At 40.4% G+C, this 22,708-nt stretch overlaps 1 protein-coding gene across 4 annotated transcripts in view; it reads left to right on the forward strand.

The window, feature by feature from the left end:
- The first annotated feature begins 14,945 nt into the window (after positions 1-14,945).
- PI4K2B (phosphatidylinositol 4-kinase type 2 beta) overlaps positions 14,946-22,708 on the forward strand; it is a 29,520-nt gene continuing 21,757 nt past the window's right edge. For 2 of the 4 annotated variants that reach the window (XM_061164485.1, XM_061164486.1), the window contains exon 1: positions 14,946-15,426. In XM_061164485.1, the coding sequence (XP_061020468.1) occupies positions 15,117-15,426 (310 nt within the window). In that variant the 5' untranslated portion in view covers positions 14,946-15,116. Of the gene's footprint in view, positions 15,427-21,081; positions 21,308-22,708 lie in introns of all 4 variants that reach the window. The other 2 variants (XM_061164487.1, XM_061164484.1) reach the window with 2 other exon arrangements.

The following is a 22,708-nucleotide window of genomic DNA, read 5'->3' on the forward strand; positions in this document are numbered from 1 at the left end:
CCGTGTTCATGGATTGGAAGAATTAATATTGTCAAAATGGCTATTCTACCCAAAGCAGTCTATAGATTCAATGCAATCCCTATCAAGCTACCAACGGTATTTTTCACAGAACTAGACCAAAGAATTTCACAATTTGTATGGAAATACAAAAAACCTCGAATAGCCAAAGTAATCTTGAGAAAGAAGAATGGAACTGGAGGAATCAACCTGCCTGACACAATGAGGTATCATTACACGCCAGTCAGGATGGCTGCTATCCAAAAGTCTACAAGCAATAAATGCTGGAGAGGGTGTGGAGAAAAGGGAACCCTCTTACACTGTTGGTGGGAATGCAAACTAGTACAGCCGCTATGGAAAACAGTGTGGAGATTTCTTAAAAAACTGGAAATAGAACTGCCATATGACCCAGCAATCCCACTTCTGGGCATACACACTGAGGAAACCAGATCTGAAAGAGACACGTGCACCCGAATGTTCATCGCAGCACCATTTATAATAGCCAGGACATGGAAGCAACCTAGATGCCCATCAGCAGATGAATGGATAAGGAAGCTGTGGTACATATACACCATGGAATATTACTCAGCCATTAAAAAGAATTCATTTGAACCAGTCCTAATGAGATGGATGAAACTGGAGCCCATTATACAGAGTGAAGTAAGCCAGAAAGATAAAGAACATTACAGCATACTAACACATATATATGGAATTTAGAAAGGTGATAACGATAACCCTATATGCAAAACAGAAAAAGAGACACAGAAATACAGAACAGACTTTTGAACTTTGTGGGAGAATGTGAGGGTGGGATATTTCAAAAGAACAGCATGTATACTATCTATGGTGAAACAGATCACCAGCCCAGGTGGGATGCATGAGACAAGTGCTCCGGCCTGGTGCACTGGGAAGACCCAGAGGTATCGGGTAGAGAGGGAGGTGGGAGGGGGGATCGGGATTGGGAATACATGTAAATCCATGGCTGATTCATATCAATGTATGACAAAACCCACTGGAAAAAATAATAATAATAATAATAAAAAAATAAAATTAAAAAAAAAAAAAACATCTTGCCTGTTCTCATTTGGTTAGTCTTCATTTATTTCCACAGGAGACAAAGAGAAGTGAACTTGGGAATGAGCACAACACACAGAATGCAAATGACAAAAGCATATACATGTATGAGAAATAAGCATTATAGCAACGGTCCATACCCCACTGATCACAGGGTCTAGCTGGATTCTGATTAAGCTCCAAGTAGATGCAGTTGTTTTACTTCTTTGCTTTTCCTTCTCCACTCCCTCATTCAGCATGCTATATCCCCAGCTACTTAATCTGAAAAGGAAACTCTAGAGCCACCATATGCCTCTGCTTCAGTTTGACCTTTGAAGACACAGTTCAAATCAGGAAGACCTTAGGAACCAGGTTTTATCACATAGAATATCAAGTCCATGAGGGGAGGAAATGTGTGTTCAGCCCATCTCCATGTGTCCAGCTAAATGACTGAAATAAACACATGGATGCATCCAGGGTATAAGCACAACTCAAATGACCGAGATCATGTTGAAGACCTGTTTTAGTTCCCTGAAGTTCTTAAACCAAAGCACATTCAGGTGCTATGGTCCAACATACTGCATGTGGCCCAAATAGCCTATTCACCCAGGAGCCGAAGCGTGGGGTCATCGCCCCCCGTGATGTGTCCTGTGTTGCTGAGTGCTTAGTTGGATACAGCTGCATTTCTAACTCCGTCTTCGTTTTGTGTTCACTGGACAGTAAACATGAATCTCTATTAATAATAATTTTCCACTACACGTCCAGAACAATCCATCCAGAGAAAATTGGAACTTCTTCTTTGCTGAGGTCCAGTCCCATCAATTTGATGCTCATTTTATAGAAAGGCCATTGAGCAAAATTAATGTACCCAAACAAATAGAGTTTGTCCTTGTAACTGATTCCGAGTATGACAGGAAACAAAAGGGCTGCCTTAATGGCCTCCTCTGGGAAATTTATTTTCAGAACATTGAGTTATTTTCTTCTACTTGACCAGATTAGATTAAAATCTTTATAAAAAAAAAAGGAAGAAAAATAAAACTTAGTTGTCTGTTTTCATAGAAATCACTTTGAGATCTAGCTTCATTTAAATTCACTTGTTATTGTCCAAGTCAAATAATGTTATAATCTTAGGGTTATTTTACTTTTTTTCCATTTGACACTTTTTTCTCCATTTTTTTTTCATACTGTCCCCAGTATGTTTTACTCCCAGCCTCAACCTGAAAAAGAAAGTCTAGAGCCACCAGATGCCAGAAATGAGGGAGATAGAGCCTCTTTAAAATACCACCATACCTTGTCAGAATACTGTGGACTATTATCCAAACACTCTGGTCATCCTTTTTCTCCTGTATTGGACGGATCAGTTTGGATACCTGCCTTTCGGTCACTGTGGGAAAAGAAGGCCTCCACCACAGCCTCTGAAATGTTCTTTTCCATGTGATCTGCCTGCCTCCTCATCTTCTCCATCACAAACCAATTAGACCAATTGGAAAGCTCTATCCAAACAGGAAGGATAGTAAGAAAAGAAGCCAACCAGGGTACCTTGGTTAGAAATTAGATCTAGAAAATATGAAGAAAGAATCAGCTCGGTTCAAGAAGAGACTCAAAACATGCAAAGAAAAGGCATGAGTGGCCGCATGTTACTCACAACAGCTGCCACAAAGTCAGGAAGACATGAAAAGATGGGAAGGTGTTAGTGGCTGATAGCAAGAGAAGAGCAAACGAGACGGGCATAGCTGAGTCAGCAAAATGGCAGGGAATTGGTGACCCTTGCTGCTGAGGGGCAAAGGAAGAAGCTAGTTCCTGATCAAGTTTCCTTCAAATTCAGGTGGACAGCATTATAACCCCAGGTCACATTTTTGGTTTATATTCTAAGTATCATGGGAGGCTACTGAATCTTTATGCAGAAGAGGATCATAATTGGAAATGCAAGTTGGGAAGATCACTCTGGCTGCGCGCTACAGAAGGGATTTAGGGTAGAAGACCTGGAGAGAAAGGTATTGGGTTGCTTGCCTTTCTGTGGCTATGTCTGGTATGAAGCTGCTGACAACAACTGCAATCATCGTTCACCCATGAGAGTGGCCGCCTGAAAGTGAAGCCAACAAGCTAAGCATGAATGAGCCAAAGGATGGAAAGAACCTGAGTCTCTGGTGACAGTGATGAGCCCCTGAGTGAACTAGCTCCCAAACGTGCCCTTTTGTTGGCCTTCCTCCAAAGCACGATAATGAATTTCTTTTAAACCAGTTTGAGTAGAAGTAGAATCAATAGAGTAAGGGGTGGATGAATAAAAGGATGGATAGATTAAATCATTAGGAAAGTTCCATGCCATACAACTTCCCAGGGCTCAGTAGGTAAAGAATCTGCCTGCAATGCAGGAGACTACCTGTAATGTGGGAGACCCGGGTTCTATCCCTGGGTCTGGAAGATCCCCTGGAAGAGGAAATGGCAACCCACTGCAGTATTCTTGCTGGGAAATCCAATGGACAGAGGAGCCTGGTGGGTACAGTCCATGGGGTCGTGAAGAGTTGGACACAACTTGAGTGACTTAAACCACTGCCCCTGCCATGCCATACACCAGGTTGACAATGAGTTTCTTAGTCTATTTGGGCTGCTATAAAAGAAATACCATATACTGGGGGCTTATAAACAATAGAACTTGACTGGAGGCTGGGAAGGTCAAGACTGTGGTGCCAGCAGATTTGGTTTCTGGTGAAGGTCTGCTTCCTGATTAATAGATGCCCATCTTTCCCCTGTGTCCATCCTTGGTAGAAGTGGACAAGAATGCTCTTTGGGGTCAGGGTACTAAATCCATTCATGGGAGTTCAACTCTCATGACCTAATCACCTCCAAAATACCATTATATTGGGGATTAGATTTGATTGATGAATTTTGGGGGAACACAGTCTATGGAAGTTACTCAGTAGCTTAATATGCCATTTGAAAATGCCTTGTGGACCAGGAATGATTGCAACTGTACTTTTGAGGTTCTTTTGCATTTCATTCATTTATCAACAGTACCAACTTGGTGATAGAAGTTAAAAATAGTATCAGCATGTAAGTTTGTTTGTTCGCTTGTTTTTTAACCTATGTCAGTGTCCTGGAAGTCTAATTCTGGAAGCAGAATTGACTGAGCAGCCACTCTCCAGTGTTTCCTCAAAGCCAAGAATAACAATTTCCAATTGCCAGAGCTTCCTTAAGCAAATAAAGGTTTCCCTCAGAGAAGCAGTCTTCAGAAGGGAGTGGCCAGAGGTTATTTTAGCATAGCTGGAGCGTCTTTGTGGCTCGCTCAGACAGGTCTGGATATGTTTACAAGCTTGTGCATCCTGTCCTCTGAATGTACCTGGATCCTTGCAGGTGGGCCTGTTACACGCCCTGTGATGAGGGGACCCTGTGAGGAAGATCAGAGCACATTCAAGATGCCCCAGAGAGTTAATGGAACCACATTCATCATATGGTGTTTCATAAGCAGATTTTCTTCAACAAGAACTTTCATTGTGAGCTTTGAAATCACGATCTTTCCATCCATGGAATAGCATTAAGTCTGGTCACACATAGGAAGCAATTTTCTTTATCTTTTTTGTGACCTCTTAGGTTTTCTCAGTGGCTTCTTTTTTTGATAGTCACAGATTCCAGGAAAGCTATACTAATAGGCACACTGAGGTTTTGGTGGGGGACCTCTCATCTGACAATGACAAGTGCAAGTTACTGTGATGAGGTTTTAGTGTGGGTTGAATAGTGTCCCCTTTTTATAAAAAGAAAAAATCCTATGTCCATTCAAAACCTTAAAACGTGAACTTATTTGGAGATAGGGTCATTGCAGATGTAATTTAGTTAAGATCACTTCATACTGGATTAAGGTACTCCCTAAATCTAATGACTGGTGTCCTTATAAAAAGAGGAGAGAACAAGCAGAGATACATAGAGAGGAGCAGGCTATGTGACATTGGAGCAGAGATTAGAGTGATGTGTCCACAAGGCCAGGGTTTTCCAGGAGTTACCAGAAGCTGGAAGAAACAAGGATGATTTTCCCCAAGGGCCTTTGGAGAGAACACGGCTCTGCCAACATCTTGATTTCAAACTTCTTGCCTCCTGAACTGTTGAGAGAATACATTCTGTTGTTTCACGGCACCCAGTTTGTGATGGTTTGTTAGGGCAGTTCCAGGAAACTAATCCAGGTTTCAAAGGTTGAGTCCCAGATCTCTTTGCAGGCCCACACTTGCTCGCCCTATTCTTCCTCCTCCCTAGGGGCTTAAAGATTGGACCAATTTTCCTTTTCTTTCAACAGCGTCACCATCTGCTTGTCTCCCCTCACCCAGACCCAGCAGCAGCATGGTACCTGATTTCCCAGCTCCTCATTTTCTTGCTGACAAGCTAACAGTCCTCTCTCTGCTTCCATTGATTTTTCAGTAAGTACTGTGGACAGGCAACCACACAAGTGAGAATACCAGGGAAATTACAAGGTATATAAAACTTGTTAAAACTACAGTTCCTGAAGTCTGTCTTGTCCCTGGATTTATCTAGTGTCTGCAGTTAGATTGGCACTTGGCTGGTTTTGCTTTCTGTCTATTGAAATAAAAATAAAGCAAAAAATTGAATTAGAGTTATAAAACATGTAAATATTTCCAGCTATGCTTAACTGTGCAGATACTAAACCACACAAACTGGAAGTACCAGTGTATGTTCATCAAGTACCTATATTTGTAACCACTATCACAGTTTTGTATGCCATGAACCCATCCCCATTCCCAACCAGGATTTTGGAAAAGAAAATCCGGCAACTCTTTGCTTAACTGTCTTCTGAGATGGCCTCTGAGGAACTTGGCTTCTGTCCTTCATCTCATTCTGGAGCATGGAGCTAGTCAGCCCTTTTCCTCTTTTCTTGCTGAGGTGTTATTCTTTCCTTTGAGAGCTCTTCTTCTCATTTGTCAAGTATGATTGTTGCATGGCCCTTGACTGACATCTGGGATTCTCACTGACAACTAGGGTTCCCACCATTCCTGATAAGAGTGACTCACTGTGCCTGAAATGTTTATGCAAACATTATGGTTTATGCTAAACACATGCATTGTTTCTAGGGATCTGGAATTTTAGCAGATGCTAGGCAGAGGATGCCTGCATGACCAGCCCCAATAAAAACCTCTGACACTGAGTCTCTGAGCTTCGCTGGTAGACGGCATTTCACACTTGTTGTCATAACTTGTAGTCTGGGGAGGTAAGAGTGTCCTGTGTGCCTCCACTGGGAGATGCCTCTTGGAAGTGAGTGCCTGGTTTCCTCTCAACTTCATCTCAGGTGCCTTTTCCCTTTGCTAATTCTGCTTTGTGTCCTTTCACTATAATAAGTCATAGATATAAATATGACCATATGCTGAGTCCTGTGAGTCCTCCCACTGAATCATCAAACCTGGGATGCTCTTGGGGACCTCTCAACACAGGCTTTCTTGGTGATATTTGGGAAGCAAATATCAATATTATCAAAGGAAAGTTGACGATTAATGACTTTCATTACAGAATTTATTTACAGACTCCTTTAAATATAATTTTACTGATTTGTTCATTTGTTCATGAATTTATAAAACCTTTGTCAAGCACACATTATGTTCTAGTCACTCTCCTAGGAACTGGAGGAAGTGAGTGAGAAATACAGAGAGAACATCACCCCCTTTACTGCAGGGGACTTGCACTTTCACAGCACCTTTGAATAGAGAAATGGTGAAATTTAGTGGGAGGGGTGCCACTGGAGGAAGTCAGAGCAAGGATTTAGGGAGAATATAGGATAGAGACATGATGATCTCTGCTTAGGGAAGTGGGGTTTTAGAGGTGAGGTAGATGATGGCCACGTGGAGAAGAGGGTAGAGATATCCTGTCAGCAAGATTAAAGACAGGGACAGGGAAGCCCGGTGTGCTGCAGTCCAAGGGGTCACAAAGAGTTGGACACAACTGAGCGACTAAACTGAAGGTTAAAGACACAGGGACATGAAATAACTGGTCCTGGAAATAGGAAATCACTCCGGATGGCTGCAGCTGGGGTTGATGCAAAGGGTTAGAGCCCGGTTGGGGAAGGATTACATGCCATGGTAAAATTTTAGCTTTGCTTCAGTTTTTGTTTTTAAGTGAGCAGTGAGGATGGCATTAGAAGTTAGTGAGCAACTGTCAACAGATGAATGGATAAAGGAGATGTGAGATATATATATATATATATATACATATATATATATAGTGGAGTATTCAGCAAGAAAAAAGAATGAAATAATGCCATTTGCAGCAACATGAATGGACATAGAATTTATTATCTTAAGTGAAGTAAGTCAGAGAGTACAAATATCATATGATATCACTTATATGTGGTATCTAAAAAAAAAATGATGAAAATGAACTTATCTAAAAAACAGAAATAGACTCACAGATACAGAAAACAAACTTATGGTTACCAAAGTGGGAAGGGAGGGGAGGGATAAAGTAGGAGTTTGGGATTAACATATACACACTGCTGCATTTAAAGTAGCTTATCAACAGGGCCTACTGTATAGCACAGGGAATGATATTCAATATCTTATAGTAACCTATAATGAAAAAGAATCTGCAAAAGAATATATATATGTGTATGTATATATATATATATATATATATATTATATACACGTATGTATTGTATACTGAATAGGGTTTCCCTGGTGCCTTAGTGATAGAAAATCTGCCTGCCAATGCAGGAGATGCAGGTTCAATCCCTGGGTCGGGAAGTTCCCTTGGAGAAGGAAATGACAACCCACTCCAGTATTCTTGCCTGGGAAATCCCATGGACAGAGGAGCCTGACAGCCATGGCCCAGGGGGTCACAGAGTCGGACACAACTGAGTGACTAAACAATAGCAATAACAATATAACTGAATCACTTTGCTGTACATCTGAAACTAACACAACATTGTAAATCAACTATACTTCATTTAAAAAAAAAAGATGTCCTGAAGAAAAAAAAGAAGTTAGTGACAACGATCAGAACCATGATTTAGAAAGAAACTTCCAAAGAAGAAAAAGAAAAAAAAAAAAAAGAAAGAAACTTCCTTTGGTTTCCTAAGCCAAGACAGGCTGTAGAATGGAATGACTGAAAGGGTGGAGCCAGACCACTGGTATTCCAACATTAACTCTTCCACTTACATCTGGGTGACCTGGGACAAATCACTTTCACCTGTATATGCCTTAGTTTCCCCACATGTAAAGAGGGGATAATAAGAACCCTGCCACAATGGGTTGTTGTGAGGGTGTATATGCTAATTAACTCAAAGCACGTGGAACAACATCTGGCTGTCAATAAACTGTAGCTTTCATTATCACCGCATTAAAGCAGCATTTGTTTCAGAAGCGTTTTATCTGCATGTAAGTTTTTGGGAACAGATTCTGCTTAAAGCAGGATCCAGTATTAGTATAAGATAAATTTGGGAAATGACAGAAAACTGGGAATTATGTTTTTCTTTCATATGTCTGTATTCAAATCATAATACATCCATATAAATATTGAAGTGGAGCCAAATACAAAGATTGGAAGGCTCATCTAGAGGATCTTTGTGTTTCTTCAAGGCAATAATAGATTCTCCATGAAGTAAAAGTCCACTGCAGCTAGCTGAACAAAGCCAATATAGATGATCAACCAAGCAGATTGATCAGATTTACTCAAAGGCTAGTAGTGTTCTGTTTTCTGTGGTTACACATGGCATATCAATTGAATCATAACCTTAAAATCAACCTTATCTAATTAAGACATTCATCTAGGACCAGTAGTCTTTGTGTCTTTTTTCCCTCATTGTTATAAAAACCTTCTAGTGCACTAAAATCATTGTAATGTAACTTTTTAATTTAAAAAAAACACAAAAATTAGAACAGAGCCAAAAAATACACAGAAGAAGCTCCAGAATTTTGACATAGACAGGATTTAGAAGTAACCATGGATTTGGAGCACTCATCTCAGATAGCCTAGTAGCTATCATATCACTGTCCATTCTGTCTTTGAGTGTTTGACTATTGTATTATTTTCTTGGTACTGTTGACATTTCTTGGATTCTTTGGCTTGTGGCCACATCTGTGTGTCATCTTCACATTTGCCTCTATGTGTGTCTTTTCCTCTTTTGTCTTAAACTTCCCTCTGCCTTTCCTTTATAAGGACACTTGTCATTAGATTTAGTGTCATCTGGGATGATACAATCCCCCAGTCCTTAATTACATCTTCAAAAACTTTTTTTCCAAATAGCATAATACTTACAGGTTCCAGGGATTTGACATGGAAATATCTTTTGGGGGAAATCATCATCCAAACCATTACAACCACCTTTTATGCAATAGCATCCACTTGTTTGTACTACTGTTATTCTGTACTCTTCACCCTGCATTATTCTTTTTCATAACATTTGTCATCATTTCACATTCTAACATTCTATTGGCTACTTTTTATTATTTGTCTCCCCCATGAGAATGGAAGCCTCATGAGAACAGAGGTGTGTGTTCTCTTTTCTTTCCCCAGCACTAGAATAGCACTTGGTACAGTTTATTTGTTAAGGCAATGGAGGAATAGAAACATTCTTCAGTCTGTGTTTGCTTAGTAAGGATAGTTTTCTATTTAGGGGTGAAAATAAAGATCATTTGGGGTACCTGGGAGAGAGGAGGGTTGTTGATGGAGTCCAACCAATACCACTAGCAAAAAACAACAGCTAGATTGCTGAAAAACATGATCAGAAATTTCAGGTGGGATTTTACTCCAGCCAAGTCCCTTCCCTACCCCTATATTCTCTCTCTTAGCCCTCTTTCCTGATTGGTCCTTCTCATATACTCTCATAGCAGCCTGTACTTCCTCCACAAAGCTCTTAGGATACCGTAGTGTAACTGCCTATTTGTCTGTAAGTTCCATTTCATCATAATTTCCATTAAGGCAAAAACCTTCAGATCTTTGCTGAGTTCTGTGAGTTGTTCTAGCAAATTATAGAACTTAAGGAGGTCATGGGCCCCCCAAATATAGAGCCAGTTGGTTATAAATGGAGGTGGCCTGAGGACCCATGAAGGGTAGCTGACATCTGAAGTAAGGATGGCCTCATGGAGGACTGACCCTTTAACTTGTAAAGTCTGTGCTAACTCTGTGTGGTTAGTAGCAGAAATGAATTCCAGTTGGTGCTGGAATACCTATCCTGAATCTTCCAGTGCTTCCTTGTGCTGGGGTGTAAAAAACCTGAGACTCACAACGAAGACTGGATTTTGAAATACAGATGTTGGTAAAGCCTTGATTAATGAATGCCCCATGAAGTAGCAACAGTGCTTCATGTCTTTTCTTATTAAAGGTGATGGCGACATTGGACATGGTGCATTTAGTCCTGTGTTAGGATGTTCTGAATACATAGGTATTGTACAGTTAGATTGCAAGAGTGATGCCAAGTTTCATTTAAAGACCTTGCATCTTCAAAACACCAATACAGTATATTAACACATATATATGGAATTTAGAAAGATGGTAATGATGACCCTATATGCGAGACAGCAAAAGAGACATAGATGTATAGAACAGACTTTTGGACTCTGGGAGAAGGTGAGGGTGGGATGATTTGAAGGAATAGCATTGAAACATGTATTATTATCATATGTGAAATAGATCGTCAGTCCAGATTCAATGCATGAGACAGGGTGCTCAGGGTTGGTGCACTGGGATGACCCTGAGGGATAGGATGGGGAGGGAGGTGGGAGGGAAGGTCAGGATGGGGAACACATGTACACCCATGGCTGACTCATGTGAATGCATGGCAAAAACCACCACAATATTGTAAAGTAATTAGCCTCCAATTAAAATTAGAAAAAAATAAAGATCTTGCATCTTCTAAACCCTGACTACTATCAAAGAATGTACTCCTAAAGAAATGTTCCGTGGGAACAAAGTTAAAGAAATATCTGTGAGAAATACTAGAGGCAGCAGAGCCTTAGAATTTTAAAACTGAGATGCTGACACAGGGATATATTTTACCATGTTTGTGTGCTGGCGCTAAGTTGCTTCAGTCATGTTTGACTCTTTGCAACCCTGTGGACTGTAGCCCGCCAGGCTCCTGTGTTCATGGGATTCTCCAGCAAGAATACTGGAGTAGGTTGCCACGCCCTCCTACAGGGTTTACTGTATTTGTTGTTGTCGTGAAAGTCACTCAGTCGTGTCTGACTCTTTGTGACCCCAAGGACTATACAGTCTGGGAATTCTCCAGACCAGAATACTGAAGTGGGTAGCCTTTCCCTTCTCCAGGGGATCTTCCCAACCCAGGGATCGAACCTAGGTCTCTCGCATTGCAGGTGGATTCTTTACCAGCTGAGCCACAAGGGAAGCCCAAGAATACTGGAGTGGGTAGCCTATCCTTTCTCCAGTGGATCTTCCCGAACCAGGAATCAAACCAGGGTCTCCTGCATTGCAGGCAGATTCTTTACCAACTGAGGTATCATGGATTGAAAAAAAAATACTTGCTTTGGCTGACTGATTTGATAGTGGATATTGGCTTTACCAATTAACTTTTAAGTTTGACCTTTTTTTGCATACATTGAATGAACCAAATCTGTAGTCCTAAAGTTTTGGCAAAAATATATTTAAAACTCATGATAAGATAAAAGTATTTTAACAAATAATACTGTATTGCCAAAATTCTATAGATATGTTAATATTTTTATTTTCTCAACTCAGTTAAAAAAATAGTGTCTTGAAAGAGTTACAGAACAATTATTAATAACTGATAAGTCTTTTAAAAGCCTTTTTGATATACTTACCAGAAATTGAATAGCCAAAAGAGTGAATTCAGTTCGGTTCAGTCGCTCAGTCATGTCCGACTCTGCGTGAAAGAAAGTGAATAACTTAAACAAAAGAGGACCTAAATGAATTGCCTGATGATAGATAATAAAAAATAATTTTTGATGATAGAGTGCTATATGACTTTTAGCATATATCTTGAAAGATAAAAAATTTGAGTGACATTGCTATTTCAAAGCATTCACCATAATCATCTATTTATTTGAACGTATTTTCTCAGTGTTCATATCTACAAATAGAATTGATGCTGAATCCTGTCTTATCTAGCAGTAAGTAGTATTCCTCTACTAACGTGTGCATGTGAGTTCAGTCACTTCAGTTGTGTCCGACTCTTTGTGACCCCATGGCCTATAGCCTGCCAGGCTCCTTTGTCCATGGGATTATCTCAGTGGCAAGAATACTGGAGTGGGTTGCCATTTCCTCCTCCAGAGGATCTTTGCAACCCAGGGATCAAACCTGGGTCTCCTGAATTGTAGGCAGATTATTTACCATCTGAGCCACTAGGAAAGCCCACTAAACGTGAACTACGGACAAAAAAAATAGCACCAGCACCATTCACCTCACTAAAAGATACAGTTCTGTAAAAATATGTCATAGGAAGTTATGTCAGACTAAGCCTTTTATAGATAAAGTCATAAACTTTGGATAAAATATAAAAGCAATTATTTGAAGATGCTGAAAAGTAACCCAAAGCAGGCAGGTGGAATTTTAAGGGATGGCCACTGTTCAAAGAATTGAAATATAATAAGTGTGATTTTATGCTCACACATCTTTTTATCTGAGGGCATTGCTCAGTCTGCACTGTGAAAAGCAGCTGTAACTCAGAAAACTACAATATTAATGGCTTAAGGAATTAGAGAATGGAGCCTGGGGCTTCCAGAGCAGCTGGAAATTGAAGATGAAATTCCTGAAAAGGAAAGAGTAGTAGAGGAAAAGAACTCCAAAGCTGACACATACACTCTGCCAAAATCCTTGGTTGACTCCTAAACTCTGTGTGCACAGGGTAAAAATTAACTACCTCCTAGAATACATCAACATTTATCAGAGGAAGGACAGCAGCATCTAGAGGCTCTACAATATGCATATATATACATCTATAATATCTAGTACACAGTAAAAAATATCAGCAAATATAAGGAACAGGAAAGTTTGAGTCATAGTTTAGAGAGAAGGTAGTCAATAGAAACTGACTCCAAGATGACTCAGATGTAAGAATTAGCAAAGACTTTTTAAAAATTATAGTTGATTTACAAAGTTGTGTTATTTAGGTTCACAGCAAAGTGATTTTATATATACATATATATATATCTCCTTTTCAGATTCTTTTCCATTATAGATTCTTATAAGATATTGAATGTAACTCCCTGTGTTATACAGTAAGTCCTTATTGCTTATTTTCTATTTAGTAGTTGTATATGTCAATCTCAAACTCCCAATTTATCCCTCCCTCACATTTTCCCTTTGGCAACCATAAGCTTGTTTTCTATTTCTGTTAGTCTATTTGTATTTAATAAATAATTTTTTGTATCATTTTTTTTATTCCACATATAAATGATATCATATGATATTTGTCTTTCTCTGACTTACTCCACCTAGGATGATAAATTCTTGGTCCATCTGTGTTGCTGTAAATGGCATTATTTCATTCTTTTTTATGGCTGAGTAATACTCCATTCTATATGTGTGTGTGTGTGTGTGTGTATATCTATGTGTGTGTGTATATATATCTTCTTTAACCATTTCATCTGTCAGTGGAGGTTCAGGTTGCTTTCATGTTTTGGCTATTGTAAATAGTGCTGCTATGAACATTGGGGTGCATGTATCTTTTTGAATTAGAGTTTTCTGTGGATACATGCCCAGGAGTGGGATTGCTACATCATACTGCAACTCTATTCTTAGTTTCTTAAGGAATCTCTATATTGTTCTCCATAGTGGCTAGCAAAAAATTTTAAAACAGTTATTATACATTAGGCAGGGGAAGGGGACAACAGAGGGAAAGATGGTTGGATGGCATCACCGACTCAGTGGACTTGAGTTTGAACAAGCTCCAGGAGTTGGTGATAGACAGGGAAGCCTGGTGTGCTGCAGTCCATGGGATTGCAAAGAGTCAGAGACGACTGAACTGAACTGATACACCATACATACAAGGACATGAAAAAGTATATGGTCATAATAACGAGTTAGCAGAAAAACTCAGCAGAGATACAGAAATTCTAAAAGGAGAAAGGGGGATGGAAATTCTAGAACTGAAAAGTAAAAATTTTGAAATAAAAAATTCACTGGGTGGGTCCAGCAGCTAATTAGAAATGGCTGAAGGGTTGGCAAACTTAAAAACAGATTAAGAGAAATTATTCCAGCTGAAATACAGAGATTAAAAACTATTGAAAAAAAATGGACAGAGCTATACTAATCTTTAAGACGATATTAAAGAGCTTAAAGTACCTTTAATAGGAATCATCTTTAATAGGTACCTTTAATAGTAATAGAAAGGGAAGAGAGTGGACTAGAAAATTTTTTGAAAAAATAATGGCTGAGATTTCCCCAAATTTGGTACACTTACAAATTGGGTAAACTTACAAATTAAGAAACCTAGCAAAACCCAAACAAGGTACATATTTTTAAAAAAAGAAAAAGGAAGAAAATTATTAAAAAGTCGACGAACTAGAGAACAGATAATCAATGGACCCATAGATGGCTTTTTGAAAAAACTAAAAATTTATATAGACTTCTAGCTAGATTAACCGGTATTTAAAAAGAGAAAATGTAAACTACAATATCAGGAATGTTTGGAAAAAATGACGAGGCCCTGGCTCTCCGGGACTTCTAGTGGGGGAAACATATGTTAGTCATACAAAGAAATACACAGGTATACATTGTGGGAAACATGAGAGAATTCTGCAGGGGCGGGAGAGGCCGGTTTGGGTTAGAGAGAGGCACCTCTGCAAAGGTAGATTAACTTCCACCCCCGCGCTCCACAAGCAGTAACTTTAGCCCCGCCGGGCGCCTTCCCCAGTTTAGGGAGACAGGTGGCGGCCGGGCCCCGCACAACGCCCCCGCACTTCCGCGCAGGCGCGGGGTAGGCGCGAGGTGGGGCTCGGCCGGCGGGCGGGGCAACCGCCTGGCGGGCGCCGAGCTGGACAGTGCACTAGCAAGGTTTCTTCGGTCTGACCCAGAGGCTCCGGATCCCCGCGATGCCGAGGCCAGACCCGAACGCCTCGCCTCTCTGAGTCGGTCTCAGCGCGGCAGGCACAGGGGGAGGCCATGGCGGAGGCCTCGGAGCCCGGGAGGCCAGAGTCCGCCGGCAGCGGGAGCCTGGAGGAGGACGAGGAGGACGAGGAGCGGGAGCCGCTGCTGCCGCGGATCGCCTGGGCCCAGCGGCGGAAGGTCGCTCCGGGGGGCGCCGTGAGGCTGGAGACGGCTGCCGGGGAGGAAGGTGCGGCCTCCCCTAGCCAGGCCAGCGACCGGGAACTGCTGCTTCTGCCCCTGGACGCGTCTTTCTCCTCCTCCCCGGGCTTGGGGCGCCAGCGGAGCTCGCCCACCAATCTGGACCGGAGCCGCCCCGTGGGTTCAGGTGCGACCCGGCTCTTCCCTACTCCCGCGCCCTGCCAGAGTGCCCCTCTCCGCCGCGCTCAGCATTCAAGCCCCTCCTCGGGTCGCTGCCCCCGGCTTCTTTCTCTGTCGCCCGCTCGCCCTTGTCTAGTAGGAAAAACTGTTCGCCAGGCATCGCGTCCTGAGCACTGGCCGAGGGTTCAGCTGTCTCTCACACCTTGGTCACCTCGCCTTTTTCTCCCGCATCCCCGCCCCCCCGTCTACTCGCACTTTCTCCAGAGGCTTTATAGGCTGCTTCTCCTGACTCCCGAGGTTGTCATTAAACTCCGATCCTTGGGGCCGCCCCTAAGAGTGATCCTAAACTTTTGGAATCAGACAGGAAATCTTAACACTGTAAAATGACCTAAGTTGTTTGCTCAAGTTTGGCTTTAAAGTTTTGACTTAAGAACCCTGAACTACCAAGAAAGTTCGTGAATTTGCAAGGTGGATGACAGTCAAGAGATAGCAAGAATATCCGGTTGCCACTGGGACACGTTTCAAAAACTTTATTGTTATTGTGACGTTAGCCAGAGGGGGCAGAAGCAGTTGAACTTCTGTACCTGCTTTCTCTCTTGCAAAGTTTTCTTTGTCGAGACTTTTTTATTTTTATACAGAAAAAGGAAAAACCTTTTTCACTATTAAGCAGACTGACAGCCTCAGATTAAAGAGGGTTATTGAAATGTTGAAAGGTAGTAAAATTTAGGCACGAAGCTGCAGGCATGGGTATTTTTGGTAAATGTAATTTTTTGACATAGATGGGTTGAATTAGGCTAATTTGAAAAACAGAATAGACTTGTAAGGGTCCTAGGTAGCGCTGGGACAGGCTTGTTTTGTAAAATGGTCCTGATAACACTTGCTCGCAGGTGGTAAGGATGGTTTAAATGGTTTAAATGAGGTTATGTTTGCATTCTGCCTGGAATATCGCTTGGCACATGACAGCTTAAAGAAAAGGCACAGAAAATGTAGTTTCCATTACGCTGCTGAAGTTTTTGTGGAGTAGTTAGATTTTACATATTCTACTGGTACACTAGTGGGGCTTCTGCACTTGATAGAGTAGGTTACTCTAGTTGTAGCTATGGTCAAATGGTAGAGTAAGTGAATCAAAGAGACCCAAGGGAAGCAGACTTTAATGAAGAAAGCTTTAACAAACTGGTCTGACTTACAGGTCAGCTAGCTACCATTATTACTCTTGCCTGGAAAATCTCATGGACGGAGGAGCCTGGTAGGCTGCAGTCCATGGGGTTGCCAAGAGTCGGACACGACTGAGCGACTTCACTTTCACTTTTCACTTTCATGCATTGGAGAAGGAAATGGCAACCCACTTCAGTGTTCTTGCCTGGAGAATCCCAGGGACGGCGGAGCCTGGTGGGCCTGCCGTCTTTGGGGTCGCACAGCGTCGGGCATGACTGAAGTGATTTAGCAGCAGCAGCTGCCATTATAATGTTAACTTTTGGATGCATCGACAGTACAACATTTAACAGAAAAAACAAACATGGATTTGGAACCAGATCACAAATGGATCTACATTCACCCAGCTACATTGATTATAATGTTATATATTACCTAGAAACCTGTCTGTGAAGTCACTGAGATTTGTGTGGCAAACTTGCCTTTTTCTACCCAAAGCCACCTGTGTAGCTAGATTTTAAAAGATCCTAAAACCTTGAAAATGTGTTTATTCTGTGAAGGTAAGGTTTTGCAAACAAGTGATATTAAAGCTAGAAAAAGTAAAAGTGAGGATAGAGTGTAATATTGGAATACAAATGGATTATTAAAGAGAATTTTAACCTTTTTAAATGGCAGTAACATTTATATCTCAATTGATGGTTTTCTGAGATCTTCAAGGCTTCCCTGGTGGCTCAGATGGGAGCCACAAAAGAATCTGCCTGCAGTGCAGGAGACCTGGTTTCAATCCCTGGGTCAGGAAGATCCCCTGGAAAATGGAATGGCTACCCATTCCAGTATTCTTGCCTGGAGAATTCCATGGACAGAGGAACCTGGCAGACTACAGTCCATGGGGTTGCAAAGAGTTGGACATGACTGAGCAACTATCATTTTCTTTTTTTTATGTTTCATTAATTCTTACAATAGCACAGCAAGTTAGCTGGGTTAAGTCATCCTGGGTATGAGGATGGGAAATGAATGAAAACTTCGATGACTAGTAGTTGATAGAACTTCAGCTGTAAGCCAAAGTCAAGGTCCAGAAAGTGAAAAAGCCAGACTGAACCTAATTCTTTCATATCCTGCATTTTGCTATAGATCCCCAACTGTTATAAAATAATTGTTACCTTTATTTACCAAGGTCTTATTTTTAATGGATTTAAAAATAGTTTTGAACTACCAAATTTTTAAAATTTCAAACCATTCTCCTAAAAAGTTTGATTAATTTAACTAGATAATTAAGTCATTATTTTTTGAATTCATTAACTTTCTTTGTCCTTTGCCATCCAATTTCCATGAAGCCACCTCTCTCGTTCCAAGATATTCCTGTCTTTAGATTGATACTAGCATCATTTATCAAACTTAACTATTTTGTGTATGTAAATGGGAGCTTTATGTACCTTAACCAGTGGAAGAATGGCCTAGCTCTGTTATCTTTACTTGAACAAGGCGTGTGGCAAAGTCTAGAACCAGCGTAAATATCGGGTTGTTGGATCAGTGTCAAAGTAGAAGAATTAGTGGTATTCCTTTTGCTAGTTGTCATTTTAATCAGTGAGTTGGAGAGTAGTAAAGATAATAATAGTTAACACCCACAAAACAGTATGTGCAGGGCATAGTGCATGTGTTTCACATATATTAATTTATAACCAACCCTATAATATGAGCACTTTTTAAAATTCTCATTTTAAAGAAACACAGAGGTGAATTGAAGGTTCCAGTTAATATAAACCAGAAGCACTTATCAGTTTTTGATGGAGAGCCTAGTGATTAGAGAATGGTATTAGAATTTACAAGATACCAAAGTAAAAGAAAGTGTGTGTTTATAAGCCATTTAATGATTCATGGTGGGTTATAAATGTATGAACAAAATAAAGTCATTTAAAAGTAAGGAAGAATTATGAGAATGGGAAGTAAGAGTAATGAAATAAATAAGATGGAGGCAAGAACAAGACTACACAAAATTAACAAGTGCATGAATTTGATTTTTAAGATTACTGGCCTGGCAGCTTGAGAGAAACACAATCACTATGCCCATAAAGTTAAAACAGACTAGTTGTTTGAACCAAAACAAAACTGGCAAAGGATAAACTGTTAGGTTTTCTCCTGAAGAAGAGACTATATGCTGAGTAATATCTTGGTAATAAAAGTGATGACTTTCATAAGAGTGTTTCATACAACTTCCCTGAAGTTCATTTCAGTGGAAGTAATTCTAGTGGGTGATGTTATCAGTATTGCTGGATCTAGATTCAACATGCTGGTAGTCTGGCTTAATTTAGAGGAAAGTATTAGAAGAACAGATAATCTCATGGGTCTTGACAATATTCCAAAACTGAGCTTTTGAAAAGTACTGAGCATCAGTGTGTTGGAGAGTTTTCCTCAAACCACTAATTAGAATGCACTTGTTGCAGAGATCCATCATTCAGTCAGCAAATGTTTCCGTGCCTTCAGGCGCCAGTGGAAATCCAGCCCTTAGGGAAAAGGTGGTGACCAGATACCAAATGGAGGTCCAGTCACCAGCCCTGTCCTCATGTAACCTTATAACTTAATGGAGGAAACAGTCAATTAAAAGAGCCAGTTCTAACAGGATATATGTGCTTCATGGGGAACGCTGACAGTTCCTTGGAGCCCTGCCCTGGATATAGGGGCCAGGGGAGACTTCGCAGAGGAAATAGCAACCACTTTGAGACTTGAATAGCACTGGCATCCCTGAGGGTTCCAATTTAGTCCGGATCATCAAACTTGTGAACCGGCTACTTCACATTTTAGAAGATATTCTGGCCAGTGGGTAAGATACATTCCCAGCCCTTCGGTGAGGAAGAGTTCATCTTGATTTACTTATTTAAAATGAGAACTTGAAGGCAAGGGTGGGATGTTTCGAGAGAACAGCATCGAAACATGTATATTATCTATGGTGAAACAGATCACCAGCCCAGGCGGGATGCATGAGACAAGTGCTCGGGCCTGGTGCACTGGGAAGACCCAGAGGGATCGGGTGGAGAGGGAGGTGGGAGGGGGGATGGGGATGGGGAACACATGTAACTCCATGGCTGAATCATGTCAATGTATGACAAAACCCACTACAATATTGTAAAGTAATTAGCCTCCAACTAATAAAAATAAATGGAAAAAATAAAATGAGAACTTGATAAGTTGCTATGCGTACTTATATAAAAGTAGTTGTTAACAGGTTATACAATGGGTTCTCTTAATCCATTTCATTTCTACTTACCAGAGGGTCAGCTGAAGCCCTTAAGTGTCGTTAACGGTTTGTTGTTAAATACTTCTCACATTATTGAAGGTCTGCCATGTGTCAGGCACAGGTTTAAGCACTTGGCGTATATCACAGAACAGAACAAAGATTTCTGCCCTCCTGGGACCAAGATCATTTTTGTTACAGCATTACAAGTGGTCAGATGGAGCTGAAGGATGGATAAAAATTAGCCATAGGAAAGAAACTTGGCATGTATATCAGAACAGCGTGGGCGAAAGTTCAGAGGGTGGGCTGGACATCTTGTGAAAAGTGAGGATTTTGAATAGGACTGGAGCTTGACTGGAAGGCAGGCCACCGCTCCATAGGTTGAGTCCCAAAGGGAGTATACAGAGGTAGAACTGACAGTCTCCTCAGAAAATCTGAATATTTTCTAATACAGAGACAAATCAAAGTTTCACAGTTTATTCCTTAGAAGGAGTAAACATAATATTAACTGAACAAAATTTAAAGAAAATATAGCTATTTAAGCCCCTCAGCTATTAACAATCAAACCAAACAATGACAGCAAACCTTCAAACCAAATCTCCATTGCACATATGTCTTGAAGTGGTATAACTTAGAGTGTATTCTCCAAGTTAAACTCATGGCTAAATATGCATTTAAGTAACTAAAATAAAAGTTGTAGGATATAATTTTGAGTTATGGATCAGAAAAATCTACTGAAAAATAATTATTTTGGTTTTTAGAAGAGTTGATAGGTAATCGTGTTGCTTTTTTTTTCTTTTCCGGTAGTAATTAGACAAGACCAGTTGTCTTCCAAGTGCCTTTCTGGACAGTGATGGTAAATCCAGACCATCCTCAAAGAATGCCGGTTTTCATGTAGGGAGATAGTCTCGTTTATCCAAAAGAATTGCTCAGCAAAGGGACAAGCTAAAGAGAAAGGGATTGAAAACATGCTGGCTGATTGTATAGGAATGGTTGTGGTTTGGGTTGAAGCTGAATTAAGTGTTCTGAGTATGATCGTGGGCTCCATGAGAGTAACAAAGGCAGGTTCTATGATGAACTCATAAAGCTTAACCCATAAAGCAACCTGAAAACATGTGATAGTAATGTCAAAGTCTGCACATAGTTTCCAAAAGAACTGCTTTAGTACAGGATGGGAGAGACCAAGAGTGGTCCAAGAGTTTAGCCAGTTCAACGTGAATTAGTATGACAGGACTCCTAAACAACAATTGTAATACTAGAGTACTTCTTATTTTGGTATAGTGTCAAGACTGAGAGCTGTCTTTGTTCTCCGCAATGAGTTGCTCGATTCTGGAGACCATATTTTTAAAAGGCACATTGGAAAACTGAAGCATGAAGCCGGAGGGCAACTCGGATGCTGAAAAACCTGAGAACACTTCCATGTGGAAGGAGGCAGAGAATAGAGGAATCTTAGGGGAGCATGAAATGGTCTGCAACTATGTGAAGGCCTCTCCCTGGGAAGAGAGGAGTAAGTAGACTTTTGTTTTGCTCCAGGTGGCAAGTCTAGTATATTGGGTGAAGCTTCAAGGAGACCTGTTTCTGAAAAAGAAAAGTTTTATATTTATTTTCAAAAAAACACAAAAAGTAAAAAAAAAACGAAATGAGTATCTCTCTTTGAAAGTGTTTAAACATTAGCCCAGAGACCACCTGCTGGAGATGTATTATAGAAAATATATCAGCAAAGTTGAGATAAATAACTTTCTGACTTCTTTCTTGTTACGAGCCTTGACCTAGAAGAAGTATCATTTGATTAATGTAGTAATTATTAGCACATTCTGCCATATAAATAATACTTCATTCATTTAAATGTTTATTAAGAACCCACTAAATGCTGATCCCTCTTCCAGGTGCTAGGATACACAGTGAATGAGAAAGACAAAGTTTCTCCCTCATTCTTAAGAATTTTCATGGACTAGATCTGAAAATAGTATTTCAATTTTATGAACATGACTAAATACTTGGATTATTTATTGTTTTAAGTAGGTTAAATATGCCCAAGGGCCCTTTTTGCAATATTTTTCTTAGCATAAGCTCTTAAAAATTAGTAAATAATAGTTCTATGTCTGAATTAAGGCAAATTTTGAATTAAGGCAAATTTTAAATTAAGGAAAGTTTATAGTTTGAATTTTCATAAGATTTACATGTAATAACATTTATATGCCTTTCAAAGAAAAATGTGAATATTTGTCTACCATTTTAAATGATTAATTATTAGTTCTGCAAATATTTATTGAGTGCCTCTTATGTTCCAGGAACTGTAAAAAGTTGGGTATGTAGCAGTGAAAGAAATACTTGTCTTCTTGGAGCTCACAAAATAGCTAAGTTATATGACAGGTTAGGTGATAAGTGCTAAGCAGAAAAATAAAGTGGAGGTTAGGGGAGATTGGGTGGAGTCTTGGGGGCCAATATTAGAACTTGCGATTTTTTTCTTTTGAATGAGATGGAGAGTCACTGGGCTGCCCCGTGAATGAAAGTGCTGGGTCCTCACCACTAGACCGCCAGGCAATTAACTGACTTAGGTTTTAGAAGGATTCTATAGCTTTCCTGTTGAGTATAGAGGGGAGACCCGTTAAGGGACTCTTGCGACAATCTAGGCTAGAGTTGATAGTGATTTGAATCACATGGAAGGAATGGAGATTGTAAGAAGTGGTTCGATTCTGGATGTTCATTTAAGGTGGAGCTACACAACCTGCTGATGGATTGGATGTGAAGGGTGGGAGAGTGAGGTCATGGATGATTCCAAGGCTTTTCACAAGAGCATTTAGAAGATTTGGAATTGCCAGTAATACAGGGAATACTGGGAGTGAGGCAGTCGAGAGAAAAATGAATTGAGTTTGAGGCAGTAAAGTTTGAGCTGTCTTCTAAACAT

Source organism: Dama dama, chromosome 17, assembly GCF_033118175.1.
Source record: "Dama dama isolate Ldn47 chromosome 17, ASM3311817v1, whole genome shotgun sequence".
NCBI lineage: Eukaryota > Metazoa > Chordata > Mammalia > Artiodactyla > Cervidae > Dama > Dama dama.